This window comes from Ochotona curzoniae, unplaced genomic scaffold, assembly GCF_017591425.1.
Source record: "Ochotona curzoniae isolate NIBS_2020 unplaced genomic scaffold, NIBS_Ocur_1.0 contig_3498, whole genome shotgun sequence".
Classification (NCBI taxonomy): Eukaryota; Metazoa; Chordata; class Mammalia; order Lagomorpha; family Ochotonidae; genus Ochotona; species Ochotona curzoniae.
This window is the reverse complement of record NW_024465885.1, coordinates 7,289,626-7,309,803: the sequence shown is the minus strand read 5'-3', so window position 1 is coordinate 7,309,803 and position 20,178 is coordinate 7,289,626. Positions and strand designations below refer to the sequence as shown.

General features: G+C 36.5%; 1 protein-coding gene across 2 annotated transcripts in view; it reads left to right on the top strand.

Annotated features, from left to right (window-relative positions):
* The window catches only part of BBX (BBX high mobility group box domain containing), a 275,103-nt gene that overhangs the window by 160,676 nt on the left and 94,249 nt on the right, over positions 1 to 20,178 (top strand). For both annotated transcript variants that reach the window (XM_040980525.1, XM_040980524.1), the window contains 2 exons: positions 4,786 to 4,956; positions 10,168 to 10,410. In XM_040980525.1, coding sequence (XP_040836459.1) covers positions 4,795 to 4,956; positions 10,168 to 10,410 — 405 coding nt within the window. In that variant the 5' untranslated portion in view covers positions 4,786 to 4,794. The remainder of the gene's footprint in view (positions 1 to 4,785; positions 4,957 to 10,167; positions 10,411 to 20,178) is intronic.

Sequence of the window (20,178 nt, the reverse complement as noted above, 5' to 3'; positions counted from 1 at the left end):
TTCTGGGTACTGTGCTGGGTATTATATGTATTGTCATGGTAAAGGTATGAATGGCTTTGTGACAAGTGGTGAGTGGTAGAGGCAGGATTCCAAACGAGGCCTGTCAGGTTCCAATGCCCTTCCGTTTTCTTTTATTTGAATATAACTTGTTCTGTACTGTTTTCTTCTATGATCTTTAAATTTCTCATGAAGTTTAAACCTAATAACCTTTATGGGCTTACTACATGTGAAGAATATGATTAAATTAAGCTTTTTCTGGTTTGTCAAGTTGATTTAGGTTACATTTAGTACAGTGAATATCTATTTAGGGTCATTCATCTTGGCATATAAAAGGAGAAATCTTGGGTTGTTTTATTTTTACAAGGCAAATTGAATATTCATTCTTTCTGATAGTTTGCTAGCATTATTTGAAATTTCAGCAGGATAATTTGATGATGCTGAATCTTTCAAGTACAGGATTCATTGATAGTTAAATAACCCAATTTTAACGATTTTAGAGTTATAGTGTAGAAAGGAAGAATAACTCCTATTGAATAAAGCCAACCAATTGTTTTACTTATTGCATATACATTGTTAGCTGAACTTGTACTTGTTTCAGAACAAGAAATCAAACTAAAAATTGTGAGATTTTTCAAGGCAAAATAGTTACAAGGTTAGTTCTTGATCACTGTTGGAAGTTAGCAGTTTCTTCTCTCCACTGTTGAAGTAAGATAAGGGATAGCACTGTCTCAAATTATGCTCTATGGGTAAACATCTGTACTGTTTTGTTTTTATCTTTCATTCTTCAGTCTTGCTTTCTCATTATTGCTAAATGATACTCAGGAAATCATTCCCTATCCACCATGATTTTATCTTTTTAAAATTAAAAAAAAACTTTAGAATTGTATTGGAATTTTTATTTACAGAGAGAGAAGGGGAGTCAGATAAAAAGATCTTCTGTCTACTGGTTCACTTCCCAAGTGGCCACAATGGTGGAAGCTGAGCCAGTCTGAAGCCAGGAGCCAGGAGGAAGGAGCTTCTTTCAGGTCTCCCATGCTGTTGTAGGGACCAAGGTTTTGGGCCATGATCTACTGCTTTTCCAGGCCATAAGCAGGAAGCTGGATGGGTAGCAGAGAAGCTGGGCCACCAACTTGTGCCAATAAGCGATAGAGGATTAGCTAGTTGAGGTGATGTGCTGGTCCCCAGTATTGTATCTTCTTTTACAAATTGAAAATAGATCCATAGAGAATTAAAACATAATTAGATAACCACAAATTATTTGAACATGGAGGCATTTCATAGTTACTAATAATATGACCGGTATCATCTCCAGGTCATCATCTCCACTTAGCTCTTCATCCTCCATCTGTTCTAAAAGTATATCTGCTTTCTTCTAGGCACTGTTTCAGGGGGAGGTAGGATGTGGCGCCTGTCACTCTGTTTCCCTTCACCCACTTGCCACTGTGTTCTGCACACTGGAGCCACAAACTTTTCCAACCCACATCTGTTCCCTCTCAGAATCTCAAAATCAAGAGAAATGAGTGAGATGGTGCTTGCTTTTGAAATCATCCAAGAAGAGTGAGTCATGACGACAGTTTAGCGCCAGGGGTCTTACTGACAACTCTTGCAGCCAGCTGCTTTTCGTGTGCTGCTGTCTCAGGATGCTTCTGAGCTGACACAGTCTTAGTCCACCAAGAAAAGGCCAATCTGTGGAGGCTGGTACAGTTTAAAGGGCAATGTGGTAATGTTATTAGCAATATTAAGTCATTCTAGTGTATTTATGCATGAGAAGAGATTAATTTTGTAGTATTAGAAAAGACATTGTATCCAAAGTAACATGTGGGTTACATGGAAAAAACTCGAGTGGAAGGAATGAATTCTGATTGTTTGGAACTCAAAAGTCATATAAACTGCCCATTAATTTATGTATTGAGATTCTGTTTTCTCTTTGAATACTGAGGTGCTTGAAAAAAACCAAAGGTGCACACATATGTTTATATATTCATATATATGTGTATATAAATACATTTACACATAAGTATACATAGTTTAATTAAGGATTCCTGGATCTGTGAGCATTGGCAATCACTTTTATTGTCTTCAGTTGATTAAAAACTGCTTGACTTACGAGTTCTTCATTGATTTATTTTTTTTTACCAAGTTATCTCATAAACTAGTGTGCCTCCAATATGGGTTTAATTACCACTCAAGCAGCTCAGTCTAAAGTGATTAATAAATCGCTTCTCAGCCTTTCGCCTAAGATCAAGTGTAAGGTGATTAATAAACCATAAAAATACCCGTTTTCTCCTTTCTCTGTGTAGCATTTATATTTTTGGAAATTGGATTGCCTGTGCCAAGTTTTCTTTGCAGATAGAATGGTAATTGTTAAATGGTCTGTCAATTCATAAGACTTCTTTGTTCCTTTATAAAGAGCACACTAAATAATTCCTTTTAGAGTTTTCAGTAACTTCTTGCACTGTAGAGGCAGCCACAGGAGTCTTGTAATTGCTTGATACTCAGCAGAAATTTCTTGCCCTGGAGGCCAAGAAAGTTTTTGTTTTCCTTCTTTCTTATTTTGAAGGGGGGTGTGCATAGTATTTCATAAATCAATGATTATTTTATCAAAATGGTCACTTAAAATGATTTTAATAAAATGACTGCAAGAAATAATTTGAATGATCATCAGTAGAGACCAAGTAAATTGGGATAATTCACATTTTGAAATATGATAAACAAAAATGTTGAGACATATTCTGGTGTGTTAACCTAGAGAAAATGTGGTTATTTTGATGAAAACAAATGTTTTAAATGTCTACATAATCGTATATTTTTAAACTGTACCCTAACAGTTTTGCCACTGATCAAAGGGTAGGCAAACAGAATCCAGAGATAGACTCATATCCATATGATAATGTAGTATAGAATAAAAGTTACATTCCAAAGGAATGGCGGAAAACTGGATTATTTAGCAAATGATAATGCCATATTTAGCTGTTTAAAAAAAAAAGAATAAGCTCTGTCATTATCTCATTCCTTTTATCCCAATGGATCAAATATTAAGGATATACAATATGCAGTCAGGTAAGATCTAAGAAAAAAAGATACTGATTTTTTTTCGTGATTTTAAAGTAAGAAAGATCTGAGTCTGACATGAAATCCAGGAATAATTAAAGAAGACATATATATGAATTTGCCTATGCCGTGTTTTTGAGAAGACTTGGAAGCTGAGTGAAGCTGGATACTACATGTTCTTACAGCCTAGTGTTTTTTTTTTTTAACATTAATTTATTTAATGGAAAGGCAAATTTTATAGAGGAGAGACAGAAAAATCTTCCATCTGCTGGTTTATTCCCCAAATGGCTGCAATGACCAGAGCTAAGCTGATTTGAAGCCGGGAGCCAGGAGTCTTTTTCAGGTCTCCCACTTGTGTGTGCAGTGTCCCAAGTATTTGGGCCATTCTCTGCTGCTTTTCCAGGCAACAAGCAGGAAGCTGGATGGGAAGTGGGGCAGCTGAGATACAAATTAGTGCTCACATGGAATGCTGAACATTTGAAGGTGGGGGATTAATTTATTTAGCTACAATGCCAACTCCCCCAACCTATTTCCTCCCCTGTTTCACTTTTAATGTGGTATGAAAAGTTTAATGCTGTTACTTTGCAGGCAATGGACCAAGACCAACTTCCGTGGCCACTACCCAGTGATTTTTATTAACTGCATTTGTGTTTTAAGTATCCAGAAATCAGTGAAATTGATGGCATTTGATTGTTGGATGCATTTGTTTTGTTTTTGCCTGAGTGTATCTAATCAGTAACTTGTATACTAACTGATTTTGAATGAGTGACAAAGAACAAGTAAAAAAACTCCAAGAAATCTTGTGGGAAATTAATGTGCAATTCTGCTGGACTGTTGGCAAGAGCATAATGGAGAGGGCAAATGCCATTCTGGTTATTTTTTTTTTCTGTATGAAATGAGTATGTGCTGATTTTTTTAACATCAGCAAAAAGTTTTTAAATTGTATTAAAAAGTGATTGAGTTTTGGGTTCTAAAAGAACTTATCTTCACAGTCTGACTACTTTTTAACTAATCAATAGTCCATTAATAATATTAAACTAGGAGCAAAGCTCTGTTAGCAGATTTCTGTAGGTTGGAGAGAGATGAAGGCTTTTTTCTTTGTTGTGTCATAGTGCGCTCATCCTGTTAAGTGACCTACAGCCTGTTTGTGCAGCGAATCCTTGGAAGCTGCATACTGTTTAAAACATGTAATCTCACAGAATAGCCTTATGTCAAATGAAATAATTTCTTAGGATCATTTGACTGACTAATCTCACAAGCACGAATTTCTTGTAGTGTAGAACACAAAATTCGTGCAGATGGTTCTAACAGAACAGGAGCCATTAGAGAATGCCTGGCAGCCACCTCAGTGAGCACTTTGGCTCCCATAGTAGGCATCTTGCTCACATATTCCTTTGATGGGAAACTGAGAAACATAAACAGGTGAGGGAAACTGGTACTCATCCTAAAGCTTGTTTGGATTTTTCATTTTTAGTTGCAGAGTAGTGGGAGGAAGTGCATATCCTAAAAGTCAAATTTTACAGGCTCCATTTAGCCCATTGAAACGGGCTTGGTTATGTACTTATAATTCTCACTGAATCTAGTAAATGACTGAACTGGTAGGTAGTTTAGTCATTAAAACTAAAGTCCACTTAAAGCTAAGGGGGATAAATAAACAAATTTCAATAACATTTCCTTGGATTTCTGTCTCCATATGTGTGTGTTTACGTGCCTCTGTCTGTCTTCTTGCTACAGGTCAGAGTAATGAAAGGCAGTAATATAAATAAAGATCATTCAGCAGAAGGAGAGGGGGCTGGAAAACGACCAAAGAGGAAGTGTCTCCAGTGGCATCCATTGCTAGCAAAGAAACTTCTCGACTTTTCAGAAGAAGAGGAAGAGGAAGACGAAGAGGAAGATATTGATAAAGTAAATCTTGCCGTCACTGTACACATTTCAGGCTTGTTAAACACTCATAGCATTATTGAATCCATACTGAATATGTATGGTATAGAAATTGGGTTCCTAAAAGTCTGTATAACTTGAATTCTGAGTAACTATATATTTGTGTTTGTTTTTTTAAAGTTTCTATTTTTATTTATTTGGAAATCATATGTATATACATCCAACCACTTGTTCCCTCCCCAGATGCTTGATACATCCAGTGCTGAGCCAGGCCAAAGCAGGAAACTTCTGCATGGCTAGAAGTGATCCAAGTACTTGATCTGTCATCTATCGCCTTCCAGAGTACACATTAGCGGGAAGCTGAATCAGAAATGGAGGTTGGGATTGAAACCAGGCACTCTGATATGAAGTGGTGGCATCTCAGCTAGTGGCTGAACCTGTTGTGCTGCCCTGCCCACTACATTCCACTTATTGATTGCCCTTGAATTAGCTGTACTGCTGGATGTTCAGAAACCAGTAGATCCTTCTTAAATAATATTTCAGTCAGTCTGCTATTGGTTTGTAAATGGTGTTCAAATGGGTTGGGAAGATTAACAGAACTTGAATATTCACCTATGCCCCTCACTTCCAGCCTGGCCCAGCCCTGCCACCAAAGGCTGTCCCAGAGCTGCTGTGCTGGTCTTCATCTCTGCGACCTTCCCAACATGTGTGTATACACTTGCACCAGGCCCCGTGTGATCTGTGTGTCCTGTGAGTCTGCTTCTCTAGCCACATCACTCAGCAGCAGCTCTCGTTTAGAAAGTCATCCAACCACGCAGGCACATAGTAGGCCTTAGTTGAATGGAGGAATAAATAACATGTTGTGCCACTGCAAACTTTGTAAACATGTTTTTAACGTTTTTCAGGCCTTTAATGGTTATTCACCATTTTGTCCTCATTCTTTGCACTAATCTCAGCAGGAATTGCAAACATTTTCCCTTTTCCTCACATCCCGTGGAAGACTCTGTAGATCTCTGCTGTGGTCCTCCCATGATGATCTTTTGTCCTCTTTCACAAAGATAGCAGAAGCCACTGGGATGACTCCTTCAGCATTTTTATGTACCTATGCTCTCTTCTCACTTCTTTTTTTTTCCTGTTTAGGGAAATTGTCAAGCTTATAGTTAATTAAGTTTTCTGGCATATTTGCACCTGTTGCTCACTTGTTCCTTGAAGCTTTCTCCTATTTCTGCAGGGGCATTCATGTTTCTATTTCTACCTTGCTCACTGTTCCTTCCCCAATTTTTTCATTTGATATGTCTCCATGTTTTACTCTCAGATGTTGTTTTCTGGTCCTTGAATTTTCTTTCATACATATGCTTAAAAGATTTATATATTTGAAAGGAGAGGAGTGACACAGAAATCTTCCATCCACTGGTTCACTCCTCAAATGTCTACAACAGTTAAGGTGGATCAGGTAGAAGCCAGGATACAGAAACCCCAGCTGGGTTTCCCACATGAGTGGCAGGGCCTCCAAGCACTTGGACCATCATCCTCTGTCTTCCCAGGTACCTTGGAAGGAGGCTGGATTGAATATAGAAGTGCCGTGGTGCAAGTCAGCATTCTGATGTGGGAAGTGAGTGTCTCCAAGTGGCAGTTGAAATCTGTGTGCCAAAATGCCTGCTCCTAGACTCATAGTTCTGACTGTGTACTTGCTATATCCACTTAAATATCAACTACGAATTCCAATTTAAATGTGTTTTAAAGCAAAGCTTTTGCTTTTCTATTTTAAACTTTCTACAGCATCTTCCTGTTCTTGTTATATGGGAACTGCAACATGCTAGCTTGCCAGACCTACAGCTTTGTAGATATTATTTACATGCCTTATTTTGTTTGAGCCTTGGATTCGTCAGCAAATCCTCTTACATTACCTTGACAATATGTCTCATGATGTCTTCTTAACAACACTGTACCAGCACTGGGATCCACACTACCACCATTCCTAGTGCAGAATTTTGTTCCTACCCTCTCCCTGTCCCTGATCTTGCTCTTCAGTCTGTTCTGAACAATAAATCCGAATTCTTTTAACTGGTAAGGTTGATTATGCCATTCTCTCTTTCACAGAAGCGGGGAATTAGTGTCATCACTGCTCTTTTTCACCTCCAACAGCACCTGGCCCATAGCAGGTGTTAGTAAATAATTATATTGAGTGAAAAATAAAGATCGTTAAATTTGCTTCTTTTGTCACTCTATGCTTAGCCATCTTTTCTACCTCCATAGCATGACTACCTTCTCTGTTGGCATCTGTCAAAATGTTCTCCTAGACTTGGGTGTCCACATAGCACACTTCATAGCTGCTTTAAATTTGAACTGTCCAGCCTTGGTTTTCTGCTTCCCACAAATCTAATTTCTGTTACTAGAGAAAAATTATTCTTCATTGTATGAGAAGAAGCCTTTCTACTTGAGGTGGAAGCATTGTTGCTTTGTCAACAATTACAGCCCATCTAGATAACTAAGCACTCTTGGTTCCACCTCATGAGTATTATTTCTGTCATTTTAGAAGATTTATTTGAAAAAGCAAAGTTACAGAGAGAGAGGCATGTAGACAGAGATCTATTCTGTGGTTCACTCCCCAAACAGACACGCTGGTCATGGCTGGGCAGGGGTGAAACCAGGGTGTCCCACAAAGGTGCAGGGACCCAAGCACTTGAAATATCCTCTTCTGCCCTCGCAAACACACCAGCAGGGAGCAGGATTGAAAGTGGAGCAACTAGGACTCAGCCAATATGGGATGCTGGTGTCATGGGGGGTGGTGCCCCAAAGTTATCTCTTTTCTTGCATGTTCATTCCTATACCACTGCCTTGACTTCAACTCTCCAATTTCTGCCTGCAATAAACTTGGTTGGGTTCCCCAGTTTTTCTTCCAGTTTTATTCCTAAAACATATGTGCTATAGCTGTGTAAAGAGTTTTTCCTTAAACCTAATGTTCCCCCTACTTATAACCTGCTTGACTCTCCTTTGGGTCCAGCTGTAGGTGCTATTGTTGATTCCTTATCATATTAATACATGAAAATGTTAAAAGGTCCTTGGTAAAAGCAAAATGAGTCCAGAGTTTTTTGTCTTCATCAATCATTTATTATTTGTTCATGTTTTAGCTAATGAAATGGATAGCTGTAACCTTAGGTAGTAGTTTAAGAAACTTGTAGGGAGTATGTGCTTGGCAAAAGAGGGAGTTGTTCATCTCTGTCAAACTAAACTTTTTTATTGCTGCATGACAGAGAACATTCTGTCCGAAGTGGCACACAAACCTTCTGTAACCTTATCTCCCAGAATGCTCCTGTAATCTTTTGTATATTGCAGTGCCATGGATCTGCATATTGATGTTCAATTCTTAATCCCTGTTAGTTTCCCTATTTACCCACTGATACGTTCTAATTCATCTTTCAGAATTTAGGGCAGACAACATTTTGTCAAGGGAGACCTTCCTGTACATTTATGTCTCAACTATTTTATAATAGTTTATTACTATAATAATACTTTACACTTTATTATCTCACTGGTTTCTTGTTTTAGTCATTGCGTTGCTTTTTAATTTATTTATTTGTCTTATTCTCATCCCCAAAAGCTCCTTTTTTTCCCCCCAGATTTGACCTTAAGGTTTATAATTTTGTATTAGAATCAAAAGTTATTCTCCTCTAAAGAGAAAATACAATTACTTCCTTTACATTTTTCCTACTTTAGCTTCTGAGTTTCAGACTACTAAATAAATAAATATTCCTTAAAGATGTAAATTGTTGTTAATGACTGTATACAAAATTAGGTAAAAATGTAGCCTCTCACTAATATAGGATAGCTGTAGCTAATATTTTTCTACACTGTTTGTGTTTGAAACTAATTGATGAATTCAGTGCTGTCTTAATAGTTACTTAAAATTAAAAGGCTTTCAAATAGTAGATTAGGTGAAGGATCTGATTTGTCATCGTTTGTGCCAATTATAGTTGTCCATTCAATGTTATATAAAAAATAGTTATGCTTCTCTAAGTGTGGTCTTCAGATGTGCAGCATCGGCAACCGCTGGGATCTTGTTAGAAACACCTGTACTCTGGCATTGGAACCTGCAATCCATAATCAATTCCAGTACACGCTCAGCTTCAAGAACTACTGCCTTACTGCACAAAGCAGACTGATGACTACTTTGATCCATCTTGCCATTTTCAACTATAAAATAAGACATTAAAGAATTGATTTCTGGCAGACATTTGGATTTATGCTCCTGCTTGAATTGTTTCCGAGAAACACCATGAAATAATATCTTAGCCTTAGAAGATGCTTCACAATCTTTCCGAGATTCTCTGATCTCGGAGTTGCTTTTAGATATTTAATCTGGCAGCCATATGAGGAAATATTATAGAGATTAAAACCAGGAAGTCTAACCCTTAGGCCAAAGTAGTAATAAGGGCAGGGCACTGTTAATGAGAATTATTTCCCTGAAATGGACAGATTTATAGCTTTGTAGAAATCCTTGAAGACCGTGAATGATAGTTATGCTAAGTGGCTTAGGAGAAGGGAGGAATCAAAAAAGATTTTGGAGGTTTGAGCTTAGGGAAGCTTATTTCTATCACCATAACATTCACCAAGATAAAAAAGCTTGATATTTAAAAGTTGAAAGATTTACTGTGTAGTTCTTCTGTGAGATGTCCATGTTTAATGTCTCTGTTACATTAGGAAGCTCCAGTGGTGGTGTGTGCAAAAATCCTGAGTGCTCTGTTTTAGTTTTTTACTATCTGCTTTCTGTAGACTTCCTGAGGAGGGGAAAGACAGAGTACATATTCACGTATTTACGGATATTGTTCATCTTGAGACTCATAATCCATAGCTTTCTTCATTCATTCATCAATTGGTTAAGCACTAATGCTATACCAGATATTGAGCTACATGTTGACATTATAAAGATAAATTAGAGAGTTTTTGTCCTCAAAGAGTTCACTGTTTAGTAAGAAGAAATGTCAGCAATTATAATATAATACATTGCTGTAATAGACATGCTCATGTTGCCATGGAAACGAAGCAGAGGATAAGTGCATCGAAAGTTAGTTGCCAGCTGCCAATAATGGTTGATAATTTTTTTAAAAATCATTTCTTTTTGATGTGTAAGTTGCTTAAATGGAGATAAGAAAAATTTTCACACTAAGACTAATTGTTCTATCAGAACTGTCCAATATGTGTTTAAAATCTAGCCTTTGCTTTGTTTGAAAATAGGTTCAACTTCTTGGGGCTGATGGCCTAGAACAAGATGTTGGTGAGACCGAAGATGATGAGTCGCCAGAACAGCGAGCTCGGAGACCAATGAATGCATTTCTTTTATTCTGTAAACGACATCGCTCTCTTGTACGTCAGGAACACCCCAGGCTCGATAACCGAGGTGCTACCAAGATACTAGCTGATTGGTGGGCTGTTCTTGATCCAAAGGAAAAGCAGAAGTACACAGACATGGCTAAGGAGGTGGGTTATAATGGCACAATGTTATGATGGTTATGTGCAACCAGTCCTATAACATCTAGCTTGCAAATATGGAAATCTTAATGAAATTCTCCCAAAGAGAAAGTGAATCCTTAATTAGATTCTAAGTGGAAACAAAAGATTTCTTTGCCTTCTGGTGTTCCAGTGGGGTCTTGGAAATGTTGGGGAACATAGTGAGAGCACTCAATTACTAGAGAGTTATTTTCTTTCTCTGAATTCCCACTGGCTGATATAAAAGGTCACTTTATTACAAAAGGTGATTTATTTATTATGGTGGTTCTTTAAATTATGAATGATAATTTTAAAAAATTTCCTAGGAACTAGGCTTCTCTTGTCAGAGATTGCCTATACTAAAGATGACAATATTATATTTTTCTGTGTCATGAGAGTCTTGATCTAGTTCTGAAATTATATAGCTTTGAGATTCACCCCTACCCGCTTCCTATCTTTCTTTACTCTCTTTCTCATAACTGTAATCTATATTTATGTTTATATTTATATATATGTATCAATCTCTGGGTGATATCAGCTTCTTTTTAAAATTTAACTAGACTGAGGAAATTAGACAAAGGTTTATATCCCTTAGAGCTTTAGCATTTTTTATTTTCATAATAAATGCAATTATCAAGATATATATATATATATATACATACATATATATCGAGAGAGAGAGAGAATAGTATGGATATTAAAAACAAACAAATGAATGAAGGGTAGTGGAACAGAAGTATCATGATGTGTAGGTGCCTGTAAACACTCTGTAATTGACAGTTGGTAAGAAGCATTTTGATGAGGCTGGCATCATGGCATATTAGTGAAAGCTGCTGGCTGTGACACTGGCCTCCCATATAGGGTGTGTGGGCTGCTTCGCTTCCTATCCAGCTCCCTGCTAATGGCCTGACAAAAGCAGTAGAAAATGGCCTACATGTTTGGGTCCCTGCCTCAAGGTGGGAGACCCAGGCAAAGCTTCTGGCTCTCTGTTGAAGTCTGGCCCAGCGCCAGCCATTGCAGCCATTTGGGAAGTAAACTAGTAGATGGAAGATCTCTGGCTCTCTCTGTCCTTCTCTCTATCTGACTCTGACTTTAATATAAATCTCTCTTAAAAAGAAAAGCATTTCTATGTGGAAGATTATTTACAATATTGCAACACTGATTAGTTCAAAAATGATGACAGTTATTAATTTTGTTTCAAGAGTTGTGTACTGATTCAGCTTCTAAATTAATCTGGAATCAGGGTGAGATCATTATATATCTGAATGTATTGTGAATGGATTTATCTCAGAATAAGAGATAAGCAAAGAAGTATCAATGTAATTAAATCTGAGATGAATATTTGTGATAGTATTTTTTTCAGCATTGAAACCTGGAAAAATCTTTCATGAAAAGTACGCCTTACCCTCAAACATTAGGTTAAGTTTTTAGAAAAATTGAGCCAGAGGCAGGCAAAGTATATGGTTTCAAGACATTTTATTAGACATATCTTTGTGTAGAAAATAATAATATTAGTTGCTGTGGTTTGATTCCATTGTTTAATAAGCTACCACGAACACAAAAATTTCCTACAAAATGTTTAGGGAAATTTGAATGTAGAGTAAATGATTAGCACAGTTGTTATATAATTAATGATTACACAAGGCTTTAAGAATTGACTATGAGCTATGGAGGGCATCTGGAAAATTTAAAATCAGTTACAGTTATCTATATGATTTTAAATGTTTCAATGGATTTCCACTAGCATAGCAGTAATTAGCAGTAAAATTTTAATTACTTACATCTTCTAATGGTGATATTTATATGGTAAAATAAATAATTATCTGGAACTTTATAGGGAACTGCATAAACTTCCTGGAATTAAACACTTGAGCTTGTTTTTGATTGTTCTTTTTGAATAACATGCAGCCTGTTCCCCCTTTATATTGTTTACCTTTAATTCAATACTGCTAATTTACAAACCCAATAGGTGGCCACTTTTAAAAGGAGAAAGTATTATTTTTGTACAGGAAATCCCTTACTAATTACTTAATTAGGCTCACAGTATTTGCCATGGTGGTGCTATAATGAAATCTGTTAAGGTGGCCCCCTGGAATCCACTCAAAGTGGAGACTGCGACTGGATGTTCCACACTGCTGTTTGCCTTGTTTGTGGTTATCTTTATGAGATGTTGCCTCATTTACACTGCACAGGGTAGAATGTTCAGCTTCTTTTACAATTATTATATAATTGGTCTCTAGTTGAAAGTGATTTGACTTGTTTCAGTAGCTTTACTAAATGGTTTTAAAATTACATTTAAGTACATGTAATTTTGCTGGTGCTGTTTGTGTTAATATCATAGCCTTAATTGGAATGTCAATTTATTCAGCAAGGACTTATGGGGTGGGCATTTGGCCTACAAGTTCAGACATCAGTTAAGGGTGGAGGGTAACCCACTGTTTGAGACGTCTACATCCTAGGCCAGTCTGAGGCTCAGTTTTTGACTTAGTTTCCTGCTAATGCCTCTGGGAAAGCAGCTGATGACGGGTGAAGTGCTTGGACCCCTTCTCTTCATGTGGGAGACCAGGGGAGTCATTGGCTCCTGGCCTCACCTTGGCCCAGACCTGGCTGTTGCAGCAGTTTTTAGGATTGAACCAATAGATCTAAGAATTTCTGTCTCTGTGTGTGTCTGCCTCTCTGTCACTCTGCCTTTCACACTAAATAAATAAATGAATGAATGAATAGTATTTTTCTAGAAAGACATTAGTTAAGATGCCTGCATTCCATGTTGGAATTCCTAAGCTTGACATCGCTGCCTGCCTCTGACCGTAACTTTCTGCTAATGCAGTGCCCGGTATGGTGGCCCAAGTAATAAGGTTCCTGCCACCCGTGTGGAAGGCCAGGATCAAGTTTCTGGATTCTGCTCTGAGCCATAACCCATCAAAGGTCATTATGTGCATTTGCAGAGTAAACCAGATGATGGCAGCACCCTCTCCCTCTTTCTCTCTCTGAAATGAATAAAAGCAAGTACTTACCAATTGGCTTCAGTGTCCCAGATGTTGTGGTGGGTGCTAGTAATGGAAGCCAGTGATAAAAGAGGATTCTGTTTCTTCACACACACTCATTTATAAATCTGTAAAACTTTTAGGTATACATACAGAGGTGCTTTAGAAAGTTTATATAAAATGGGATAAAAAGATATTTCAATGTAAATTTTTTTGAAATGTAAGAGTAGTGTTTTTTTTAAAAGATTTATTTTCATTGCAAAGTCAGATATATATAGAGAGAGGAGGAGAGACAGAGAGAAAGATCTTCCATCTGATGATTCCCTCCCCATGTCTCCGCACAGCTGGAGCAGCACCGATCCAGGAGCCAAGAGCTCTTCCGGGTCTCCCACGTGGATGGCAGGGTCCCGAGGTTTTGGGCTGTTCTCCACTGCTTTCCCAGGCCACAAGCAGGGAGCTGGATGGGAAGCAGGGCTGCTGGGATTAGAACCCGTGCCCATATGGATCCAGGCACACTCAAGTTGAGGACTTTAGCCGCTAAGCCAAGGTGCCGGGCCCGAGCATAGTGTTTTCATAATACAGATTTTACATGAACTTTTTTTGAGCTACCTTAGATGGATTTCAAAAAAAATTTTACACCAGAGTGAAAATTTAAGTCTTACATGTTTTAAATGAATTTTTGAAACCATCTTATATGGCTCTTAGACTCTATATTTTACATATTCTCCATTAGGTATAAAACATATTCTTTCAGCAAGTTTGTAGATATGAATGTTTATATGATATTCACCAATATTTTATCATTGTTAGAAATAAATTTTTCCTTTTGCTTTAAAAAAAAAGAATATATTTTTAAAACAGGCGCAGTTCATAGTGAGTACAGCTTTGAAGAGACTGTGTTTCTTAACTTGTTGGCTCATGACAGTCTTCTTTGGTCCTTCCCTTAGCTCTCAGACCTTATTCTAGAGCATCTGGTTAGACAGCAGCACCTGTTTTGGTAGTTTGTTTTCATGTTTTTGCATCATTGCCTGGTACTAATTTGCATTGTTGGGAAAAGATGGTGTTAGATGAGACTTTGTGTTCTCTGATGAATTTCATTAGAACAATAATTGATTCTATAATTAAAAAAAAAAACCAAAAACACTGTTCTAAAGTTATAACGTGAGTTACTTTCTTAAATTTAGCAATTTGCATTATAGTACTGTGAGATGACCTGTTAGGAGACACAGCAGTTTTACTTTACCTTTCAATATATTTATGAGTGTTCGTACAACTAGACATGAAATACAGAACTGGGCATTTTGGTAGAGTGGGCTAACAGAGTGCTGGCTTGGGTTCTGTCATTTCCACTTATGATGCAATCTCCTGCTACTGTGCCTTGGAAGGCAGCAGAAGACAGTTTAAGTGATTAGGCCTCTGCCACCTGGGTGGGAGAACAGATGAATTGTTTCTGCTCTTTGCTCAGACCTGACCCCTTTGGGAAGTGAAGCAGAAAATTGAAGATTTCTCTCTCACTCTCTTCCTTCTCTTTCTGCCCCTTCCTTCTCTCTCTCTGCCTTTCAAATAAATAAATGCATTTCCTTTTTTTAAAGAATGATATAGTTATTCATTTTTCCCTAAGATTTCACAGAGGCCTTCCGCTCGTCACTGACATCTGTGAACAACACAGTGAATGGACAATAAGTTTGGAAGTCCTCCTTGACCTTCAGTTAGAAGAGAGTTGGTATAAAGAGGAAGGGAAAATCTGAGTAATTAAGACAATTCGAATAGACATTATGGTATTCCTTGTCCTCCTTTTTGTTTTAGGATCAGAGGCGTAGGGAGCATGAATATGTTTTGATTTACAGATTTATTTTGTGGTCATTGTTTTCAGTAAACACCAAGACCTAAGTCAGTTGTATGTCCATTCTGAAGAGCAGAAATCTAAGGCTCAGTAGTTGGCCTCTTGACCACTCACACTTTAGGTAAACTGTGGAACTGGGACCCAGTGCTCTTTTGATGCATTTTTTAAATTTGACCAGTTGTTTCTATTCAGTAAATTTTTAAATTTGATTTCGTTTTCTGATATAGTTTCATTGGCTCCAGGATTCCCCCATCCCTTCTCTGTACCCTCCCCTCATGGTGGATTCCTCCACATTGTTGCAGTAGTACAGTTCAAATCCAGTCATTGTTCTTTCATTGCGAGCATGTATCATGTATAGAGTCCAGCATCTTATTGTCCAAATAAATTCAACAGTTTCCTTGGGAGACCATCCCTGGTCTGAAAGTAGAGCTGGCAGAATATCATCACGTCCGATGAAAAGCCATAACATAACAACAATAACAATTTACAACTTTATGGAGTTAATTGACATGACCATAACTTTATGGAGTTAATTGAGTGACCAATATGTTAGAAAATGCAAGTTCTTAACCACATCCTGTGACTACTTCATTGGCATTTCAATTTTAGTTTATACACAACTGGCTGATATACACCTTAGAATGGTTATAGGGTACTATTCAGCTGTCTCATTTCTATTTTCATTCTTATATTTAGATGTTTATAGCATTGAAGCATAATTTTTACTGAACTTGGCAAATTTTAGGATAGTCCAATCTGGCTTATAACTCTAACAAGGCATATGCTAACAATTGAGGCGCAAAACGGTTTTAGGAGGGCTGTGCAGAGAAATCTTCTATACCTTAGGAGTAACTAATTTTTGTGTTCTACCTAGTAAGGTATATGTGAGTCCAAGCTGACTGCTTCCTGTCTGGTTCTAAGATTTCCTTATTGGTCTCTAATCTAATTTTATTTATTTATTTATTTGGTGGGGGCACCAGATTGACCCTGCTGGTCATTGCAAGAGAGGGTGGGGATCCAAGGTTGGAACTAAGTAAGGACCAGAGAAAGCTCCCCTCCCAATTCCCGAAGGATCTTTAGCGTATGTTTTAAATGCTTGAAGGATAATTAGATTTGACTAAATATGGCAAGAACAGTAGTGGGGAAAAGTGAGCCTTACCGGAATAATCTGCATGTACTGGGTGTGGACAGGGAGCTAAGTGAGATTAGATCAGGAAAGGCTTTAAAAAGTAAATAGAATATAGCTTGGGCTGTGAAGTAGGACTCAGAAAGAAAAGGATAAAAGCAACGTGGGAAAATAAGATATAGTTCAGTACCAAAAAAGTTTGTTTGACCTAGAGCCTAGGTTAAGTGGGGGACAGTAACAGGAAATAATGATTTATAGTTAAATAAGATAAAAAGCATGACATACGACGTCACTGAAAAGTTTGAAGCTCTCATTGTGTGCTAATTAAAGCCATGAAATTAAATGCAGAAAAACATAGCTTGAAAGTAACCTGTACTGGCTTTTACTCAGTAAAATTTGCTATCTGCAGTTATCAGTGGAAATGATTACCAGTGCTACAAGTGTGTGAAGTATTTATTGATTACTTTTTCCATTTTTCTTCAAGACAAATTTAATCTATTTTTGAGTATTTATTTGCAGCTGGAATGATTTTTGTAAAGATCATTCTTTACCTTGTTCTGGTTTCCTCAGAATGGGAATCTTCTCCAAAAATAATCTACTCTGATTTCCTCGTGTATTATTGTCTGGAGAACTTGTGATTCATGTGTGATGCTTACGAGGTGTTCCTGTGTGAGCATGCAGTAATCGTTTGCATGCTGTTACCTCTGTAACACTTCATTCATCCTGCAGCCTTGGGGAACAGTGCTACACATGAGTGATTTCAAGAGAGATGAAACACTACTGGTGCTTTTTACAATTTACTCTGGAAATGTTATCTAAAACTATTTGAATACTTCCTTACTTACAGTGTTAAGATCATTTGAGTCTGCTTGAAAACTTTAGCTCATTATTTCCGAACAGAAATAATTTTTATAATCTATAATTTGGTTATAGCTTATTGTGGTTCTGCCTTGAGCTGTCACTTGCGTTTCTTTCCTCTTTCACCGCTTTCTCTGTCTCTGACATAGCAGCTCATGCTAAGTGGGGTTTGCTAAGTCTGGTTTAATTAGTGATCGACTTCTTTTAAGGGATTTTGGTAGTAAAAGCAGGTATTATAAGCTCCAGTGCTTGATGATACTTCTTTTTTCTGAAGCCTTTCCATTCTTTTCTTAGGTATCAGCACTTAGTACATTTTTAAAAATTCAGGTGTTTATTTTTAAAATAAAGATAAAATTTTGAATATTATCTTATTGTATCCAGAATTCTTCCATAATTATTTTTTAAATGATCACAAAAATTTAGATTTTGCTTTTGGAAGTTGAAAACACTAAGGCTTGGAAAAGCTTGGTGGCTTACCTGAGAAATCAAAGTTGAATTGGTAAGAGTCAGGTCCCATACATGACTGTATTTCTGAGATTATTTTTTAGATCTCCACATCTGTAAAAATGACAGTAAAATGCCTGGCTTCAAAAGGTCAATGTAAGATGCAAGTAAGAAAAGGTAAATGTAGGCGTTATGTAAAATTTTAAACTCTTAGGTTTAAGTTATTCTTGATAAGAAAATTTGTTCCTATATTATACTGCTCTACTTGATGATTTCCTGTTTTTATTATGAAGTGTTAACATGTTGAAAGGCCACTAAAATAAAAAAAATTTAGTCTTTGAAACAAATCAACAAAGCTAAATATGTGATACTGCCAAATTCAGCAGATACTGTAGTAATTGTACAATTAAGTGAGCTAACTACTTAGGTTAGAAATATCAGTGGTGACTTGGGTAATCCTCTACCTGCAAGTGTTGACATCCTATGTGGGTACTGGTTTAGGTCCCGGCTGCTTCACTTTGCATCCAGCTCCCTGCTTGTGGAATGGGAAGGCAGTAGAAGATGGCCAGAAGCATGGGACCCTGCATCCACCTGGGAGACTCAGAAGCTTTTGGCTCCTGTCTTTGGATTGCCTTAGCTCTAACCATTATGGCCATTTGGGCAGTAAACCAGCAGATGGAAAATCTTTTTGTGTGTTTCCTTTTCTTTGTAAATTTGCCTTTAAAATAAAAATATAATAAATATTAAAGAATTAGTCCATTTACTACTTATAAGTAAGCACAAATACATAAATATTCAAATCAAATTAACTTCTAAGGACTTGATAAGAATTCCATAGCTAGTGAATGATAAATTGAATATTTAGATTGAGTCAAGGCTTATTTTTCTATTTTATTTCAGTTGTTAATTTTTTAATTCATTGAGGAATCAAATATTCAAATACTATGTAACTTTGTAATTCATGATCATTCAAAATGATATGAATAAGTTAGTTTTGTACCATTAGAAAAATTTGGAAATTTATGTTGTGTAAGCCATTTTGGAGGGAGAAAATTTTAAATATTTCAGGAAATTGTTAAATTTAAATGAACATATTGAAGCTTTTAGAATTCAGATTAGTTAATATGAATTTTTATGTTTTATACATTTATGATTTATACCTTTTTATGTTTTATACATTTTTTGTTTTATATGTTTAAACATTTTACTACATAGATTTCTCGCCTGGTTTCCTTTTTAAAAATGAAGAAAAATGCACTTTTTAAGAAATTTTTTTCTTCAAATGTTATCTTTTAAATCAGTGTGAATTGATTAAGCTGACTTTCCACGTAATTACCCAAAGTAAGAAATAAAATCATATTTTAAGTTATATGTGGAAAAACAAACTAATGTTGTAAATGTAACAATCATCACATTCATAGCCATTTGAAGCAGCCGTATCTATAGATAACTGCTTTGCTTTCAGCGTTTTCTTGATGACTTTTCCACAGTAATGTAACCATAAAATTCCAGGGTTACATAAGCCGCTTATTCAAGTACATAGTTTCTAAGGGAACGACTTTATCATATTGTACAGGTTTGTGTATAACTTAAAGATTTTTATTCAGTCAAACCCACAAATTTAATTTAGCATCTTGTCCTATGAAACATTCTAGTTAATTTTCTTTCAAATTAGAAATAACTAGGAAGGCTAATCTAGATCAGACAGTTCTTTGAGTCATGTTATCTTAATGATAATTTTTAAGTTTTATGAAGAAAAGATCTTCAAACTACGGAAATACAGATTAGTGCTGCTTCTCAAATATCTCCCTGTTCTCTCCAACCCTTACAGAATGTGATTGCTCCCTGCTGATAGGAAGTGGTTCAGAACATATGAAGGGTTCATTTAGTCCCCTGGAGTGCATATGTTTATAAAAAGCAAATGTGCACTAAATATTTAGTTTCCTATAGAGAATATATTTAAAAAGTGAAATGTGTTGAACATTTAGCCCCCTGTAGGGTATATGCTTTAAAATAAAATGTGTTAAACATTTAGCCTTTTGTAGAGTATATGCTTTGCTTATAAATTATGTGTTAAATATTTAGCATCCAATAGAATATATGATTGTAAAATAAGTGTTAAATCTTTGTTAAAAATCAGATCATTTCCAAATCATCTTTGTTCACACTGATGGTGGATTTTTTTTTTTTTGGTGGCAATATTTCACTAGTCATTTATCTTCATTATGTACGTGTTCTGCAAACACCCCAGGATTGCCATGTCTCAGTCTTTGAGAAATCTAATCTGTAATAGTAACTGGAAGTACTGGTGGGCTTTTCAATATTACTCCCTCCCCCATGAAAAATAAACTATTGGATTTCAGTTTCTTGTGTTAAGATTTTTTCAGATCAGATTTTCATTCTCATAAATGATGTGTAAAGAATTTAATGTTGAGCTCCCTATTTTAAAGAGTACATAATAATGTCCTTATGTAATGATGTTGCATAATCCATTGCCACCAGCA